At 35.3% G+C, this 6,929-nt stretch overlaps 1 protein-coding gene across 1 annotated transcript in view; it reads right to left on the bottom strand.

Moving 5' to 3' along the window:
• Positions 1–273: 273 nt before the first annotated feature.
• The window catches only part of LOC110454466, a 145,372-nt gene continuing 138,716 nt past the window's right edge, over positions 274–6,929 (bottom strand). Inside the window, exon 107 of the mRNA XM_021503970.1 lies at positions 274–1,710. Within this exon, the coding sequence (XP_021359645.1) occupies positions 1,446–1,710 (265 nt within the window). The 3' untranslated portion in view covers positions 274–1,445. The remainder of the gene's footprint in view (positions 1,711–6,929) is intronic.

Raw genomic sequence — 6,929 nt, 5'->3', positions numbered from 1 at the left:
AATATCATTATAACCTTACATCTGACACACAACGTATCTTAAAGTTTAGTATGGGGATCGTTCTCCATGGTAGACATATCTACTACGTTTTGCGAGGGATAGGGCTGAGCAGCTTCGTGGGGCGGGGGATTGAAAGATGACACGCCACCAACTGCTCCTTTCTTACTGAAATTGTCATATGCTAAATTGTCAAATTCTCTGGTACGATCCTCTATGCTACCTGGACCTGAGGAGCTGTCAATTCTAGAGCCGTCTTTCATAGTATCCCTGATGAAAAACAAAACATTTGTACAAAATGTTATAATGCTGGAAAAATAAACATAAAAAGTCTTTGATAATCATTGAATTAAAACGCATGAAAAAATATTGAAATATTAAAGCAATCTTGTAATTTCAATACATAATCAAAGCAAGACATATCACAGAATTTGTATTTATTTTCATTAAGTCTTGTACAAGAGAGTGCACAATGTTATCACAAGTTTGGTGGTGTTACACTTGTACAGTAAATACACTTAACATGCGGTGTTAATACAAAGCCATGCTGTTAGTAAATAAACCACCCCATTACCAGACTAATCTGATTGCAGTTTAAAAATTACATTTAAAAAAAAAAACTTGATTAAACTTTGAATGTAAAAAAAAGGCTTTATTTTACAGCTTAAGTTCTTTGTACAAGCTTGTCTCTATAGGGAACTTTAAGTCAAAATGGATGAGTTTGCTTCGCCTCATTTTACTAGCTTTTTGATTACATCTGAACTACTCAGTGAGAACTAAAAAAGGAATGAAAAAGATGAAATCCTCTGAGGAAAAAATTGTTAATTGATAAAAATTAGCATCCCTAAAAAAATGATAAAAAAGAAGTTTCACCACTGCCAATTAATGAACATACAAAAAATATTTTCTGATTAACATACAGGAAAATGATTCTCTAAAGAAATAAAATGAATAGAAGCAACACAAAACATTACCTATTTAATAAAAATGTTACACCCTCGGATAACACAAAAGTGTTTGTACTCTTTTTTCTTTCTCTCCATTTAAAGTAATGAAGAAGGCAATTGCAGTAGTAGTAAAATACATAAAACAAATACAAGAGCTACAGGTAGCTGTACACACGCCAATAGTTAACACTACAAAAATATTGCGTTATGAAATATTGTGTAACATTTAATATTTTGGTGACCCAAGGGAGATAACCCATTCAGTCATTGAAAGATATTTGCGGTTACGAAAATTTTCCTTTCATAGAATCAAAATACAGGATACAAATGGGTTATCTCCCATCCAGCTTTAAGCCAACCATTTAAAGCTTTGTATATAAAATTGTAGAGCAAACATCCTTTAATTAACAGTTATGATTATGCCTATGTAAGTACAGTGTACTATATAAGTGATGCCGATGTTCCTGCTTTTGACTTAGTGGTGTTGGTTATGTGTCCTGATTAGTACAAAGTAGGATAGACTGGATCAGAAGTGTCTGCCTTTTTTTCGTTAAGTTGAGTAGGGTCTTCTGAACCCTCTTGTAGATCAGTGCGTGGGGCTACAGCCCCGTGCCGGTATTCAGTGCTAGGGTCCACTGATATATTGGACGGCCTTGCATCATAAGCTGGGTTTGGGTAAGCCCGCTTTTCTTCCTCTATACTGGATCTGGTTACTGTAGAATAACTTTTGTCATCTGCTATATATGAGTTGCGTTTCATTTCTGACCTGCAATCCAACAACCATGCAATTCCTTAAAATTCTCATATTTACCAAAACTTTCTGTGAAAGTGATGAATCTTTTTTGTGAACTTAAAATTGAAATGTATGCATTTATTCCCTAAATGTCAAACATAGTTCTGTATATCTCAAAATCTGCCTTCAAATTTCTGTCAGATAGATCTATATGTTAATTTGCAACATATAAGTTTATAAAATCAGGAAAATCCCCGAAATCAAGATAAAAGAAATTTCAAATTTATGGCGTTTTCAGGTTGACATGTATATCATTAATATACCAAAATACTTGGTAGAGATGAACTTTACCAATCCAAGAATCGTCATAGAAGTGTTTACAACAAGAAGCAAACTAGAATGTGCCACCAATTGGGCATGACAGGAAGTTGATATGGTACTCAGCACAGGTACACTACTCAAGCGTCTGTAAGAAACTTTTGGAAAGTACGTACAAGATGTGAAAACTTCTACAGAATTACAAATCCTACGCAAAAGCAGGAGGATTAGCAATAAGAAAATCATAAAGCCAGGGACATGTGCAAATAGGGTCTATATGTTGAACCAAAAGGTGAAAGCATGGGATAATAAAAAGCACAGAAGTATTGAGCAAACTAAATATCACAATTGTCTGAGAGTACACTGGATTAATCATAAAAATATTGAAAAACCTACATTTTTTCTCTCTTTTTTTCGACTTCATGGCTTGTGACTACCGTATATATCTGTCGACATGCGATTAGGAAACATCATCTTGTGTTTGTATTAATGTAACAGATCTCGGACAATGTAGATCACTAGTATGTCACTGTATAAGGAATAGTGGAGATTTCTCAGAGGATATTCAAGAAACACAGGATCTTGATCAGCATGATACTGCTCCAAACGATCAGGAGCCTTTTTGAGTAATGTGCCAGTGTATACACCGCTCCAGTCACTAGCCTGCTCCCTGTTTGTGAACTAATGAGCCTGTGTCCGAGTTATACCACCGGGCTGGAAAGCGAGCTTGACAAAATAATTTAAGTAGTATTTTTCCGTCATATTCGCTGGCTGTAACACTATTCGTCCCTCCAAGAGATGTCGTCCTGAGACTTGGCCTAGGGAATCCTGTAGGTCCTCCTCCCTGTGTACCAATGTAACTGAGGTTGACCAGGAACTACTAACCACTCTGAACAGATGTTACAATGAACCATGGGGTCACGGCGCTGCTATCAAAAGTAAAATGCCGAACTAGTGCACATGTCTCCAAGGGTTATATATGTACTGCATCTCTGGAAAAGCTAGCTTACCAGTAAGTTTAAGGCAGTGCTTCCCCCTCATATTCCTGGCCTGTTCAGTTGTTAATCCAGATAGATATATACCACCATTCATTGCAATTATGTGTAAAGGTTTGGGGAAACAGAACAAAATTTCTGTATGGATTCGAACGAACCGAGGGAGGTGGAATATATAGCTATAACACTAACAAAAAAATAGAATTACTTTGAAGGTCAGAAAGGAGAACACGAGTATGAAAGTGCCATAACTGACCACTAATATAACACTGAGAACAGATTTACAAGTTTCACAGAGACAGGAATCAGGGAGTTCGACAAGACAAAGAAGCCATCTAGCTCAAGAGATGGTGGCTTAGTTATGAACTGAGACCAGACGGATTCTACTGACCAAGACAGGTCAATGGCACCTTGTATAGACACCTTGTTTGCTAATGTGGTGATAAAAGGGAAAGAACTCCTTCCCCACTAGCATCACCAGTGAAATAGCTGAGAGTCTGGGTAAGAGCTTTAGTTTTCATTCCAGCAGTGATCGAATGAAGACAGCGTAGACCACTAGTGTCTAGAGAGGTCAATATATATATAAAAAAATTCCATTTGGAGTACATTAGATCACTTGTAACCAAATATCTCAATATAAGAGTGTGCATCCACAGAACAAAAGATCACTACCAAACAGTTCAACATAAGAGTGTCATCGCAAGTACAAAAGATTAAAGAGTTCGTCTAAAGTATAAAAGATCGAAAGGCAATGAAGTTTCGTAACTTGGAAGTGAAAAAGTGTTTATCGTCTGCAGAGAGGGAAAAGCACTGGATATAGCACTAGTGGGCAGAATGCTTCACATATCGCCAACATCAGCTTCACAGATTTTCTGTTCTTTTGAACTTTGAGTAGCACTCTTGGGCATCTTCGTGTGGAATTTGCAGCTGTAAAAATATCACTCATGCGCAGAGGTAGTGAAGTTTGAAGACTAGCAGGCAAATAAAAGGTCCCACATCTAACTTTGTGGAATGCTTTCAACTTTGATATTGTTTTGCTCTTTGCGTAATGTGCGCAGGCCTTTGGCCTCTGAACTTGGCAGATTACCTGTCTGCCCTTGATATCAGGTAAACTCTCGTTAGCGTCTGCACATTATCTTTACTATCCTCACATTTATAGATTGGAGCTCAATCATTGCAGAATCAAGAATGTGTACCACACAACACTCCAACACTCTGTGATAGCTATATGGATTATTACAAGCAGTACGTATATAGAAGCGCAAGCATCCTTGGCAGATTACATCCCATCCTGACACCATAAGAAAAGCATTACTGTATCAGCAGCTTATCACTGTAGAACCATTCACCACTGTATACCAAACTGTGTAAATTGACCTGCCCATATATATGTGATTTTGTATATATATATGATACTCTGCATCCCACATATAAGTCAATAGCACATGTTAATTGGCTTACCTCCGTACGCAAATCATGTTTACCAGACGACAGCAGATTGCCGTTCATGCAAGGATCGCAGTTTATATCTATCAAATTAAGGACACAAACCAACACCACTTGCAATTAAATGTGAATGTTAGGCAACACAAAACGTGACAAAATTCAGTTACATTGCATTAAAATCAGGTGTGCAGTAAACATTAAGTCGTATCAACCTGACCAATCAGTGATGGTGATACAGGTCTCTACGTGACATGATACTGTAACGCCACTTCCCATTGTAAAATCACACCATAAATGTTTATGTACAATGTTATAGCTATTTTTTATATCATTACTCAGCTTTTGGTTTTGTTTTCCTATAAAAATAGATGGGGGCTATTTTTATCGCCTTTATTTGAATTACCTGTCTACTGAACTTTCAGGGAAAGGATCAGCCCTTTTAACATTCAATTAATCAAAATATAACAAAATAATGGTGTGTTTCTCTTGACTTATCTCCCTTTACAAAGGTATTGGTGTTTAAATTGTCTCCTTTCAATCATCTCCCTTAAAGGATTATTTTCTGTTTCCTTGAAATATCTCTGTCCGTTGGTGTTCTCGTAAATTAACTCCCTTCAGAGATAGTATTGGTGGGTTTTTTTCAATTTGTTCTCCCTTGAAATATCTTCCATTACAGATAAAACTGGTGGTTTATTTTATTATTGTCTCCCTTGACTTATCTCCCTTCAAAGTTTAGTTTTTTCATATAATTCTCATCCTTGAATTTTTTTCTCTCATTTTACTGATAATAATAATTTGGTGATCTTATGAATTAGCTCCCTTTAGAGATTATTTGGGTTTTCATTATTGTCAAACATTAATTAATTCACTTCACAGACAGTAATTGTTTTTAATGTTGCCTCAATTTATGCATCTCCCCTTCTACATATAGGCATTATACATATAATAATAGGACTGCTCTGTGGTACATAGGAAAACGACAGTAGCTACAGAAAACTACGGAAGTTTAGACACTATCAGGGCAATTTCTAAACAACATGCATAGATACTACACTTAAAAATTTAAAACAGGCACCAAAGTACTTCTTTGAGAAAGACTCGACACATAGGTAGTTTTTGTGTATGATTCTAAATTCTAAATCATCAAAGGAAAGTAAAGGACCTAGTCCCTGCTAAAGCAACATTTGGGAGGAAAAAAAGGACCTTTTCAGCATACTGAAGTCATCACTACCTAAGTTTGAGGTAAAACCTCTCTTAGCTCGTCACAACTACTTGAAACTGAGGTCACATCTATCTAAGCTTTATTATATTCATTGTCACTACTTGGGTTCTCCTTTTGATAATGTCAATCATTTGGTCACTACCCTAGTTCTTGCTAGAAGTATGCAACATTACTTGGATTTCACCTAGAGGTGCTTACCCCTCTGGAACACCTGGTCCTATTTTTTTAAATATTTGTCTAGGGTGTCTATATGAATCTTACCTTTGTTTAAACTTGACCTAATTTAATATATATTCTCTTTTTTTTTTCAAATCTCTATAGAATTCTTTTTACTTATTTTGAAAAGGGCATCACCCTTTTTTTTTTTTTTTTTTTTTTTTTTTTTTTTTTTTTTTTTTTTTGATCTTTTGAGACAAGCAAGCATAAGCAAGTGACATACAACAAAGTTAAGTTTCATTCTTTTGAAGCTACTAAAGCATCAACACACTATTGAAAAAAAATCTCATTAGCCATTGATTAGTATAAAAGCTTGATGCATTCAGCAACAAAATTGTAACAAGCTCTTGAAATATTATCACAAAGCAGTGACATAAATTGAAAAGAATTAATTATCTTGACTGGATGAATAACCTGAACATAAAGAAGATAGCATAACGAAAATAACTTGTAGACTCATCCTGTTGCTGTTGGACTGGTATAGTTTATATATTTTTATTAATATTTCATGTTTAATTGACAAAGCCAAAGTGCTAGACTTGCTCACCCCTGTACAAAATGAGACAATCCAAATCTATGGAAGATTATATATCTTACATCATTTTAAAAATATGCTATGCCATCTGTTACAAATTTCCTTCTGACTTCTTCCCATACCGGCCTGTGCCTTATGTTATCTAGGTAATTATTACAGAATTTTCACATAGATGGAAAATTATACAATATGTATCCATAACACAGCAATCAGAATGGTTGTCAATGCATTTAATATAAAATTGGATGAATAAATTAAGAATATAGAGACCAAAAATATCTTCATACCAATATCTAAGCAGCAAAAACAAGTTGATGCAATGATTTCTATGCCACTATCTTAACTAAAACTAAGAAATGTAACCCCCTCCATCCTAGCATTTGGTCATAATTGTAATAATCTAATAATTGTGTAGTTAAATTTTTTTTTTATTAAATCAACGGAATATTTCGGCAAAAATGACCCTCTGTCTACTGATTTGCAGGCATCTTGGAGTCAAATACTCCCCTCCTCCCTCCCC

The sequence above is a fragment of the Mizuhopecten yessoensis genome, unplaced genomic scaffold, assembly GCF_002113885.1.
Source record: "Mizuhopecten yessoensis strain PY_sf001 unplaced genomic scaffold, ASM211388v2 scaffold7887, whole genome shotgun sequence".
NCBI classification, from domain to species: domain Eukaryota; kingdom Metazoa; phylum Mollusca; class Bivalvia; order Pectinida; family Pectinidae; genus Mizuhopecten; species Mizuhopecten yessoensis.
The sequence above is the reverse complement of the archived record's forward strand: the minus strand, read 5'-3'. Positions and strand labels throughout refer to the sequence as shown.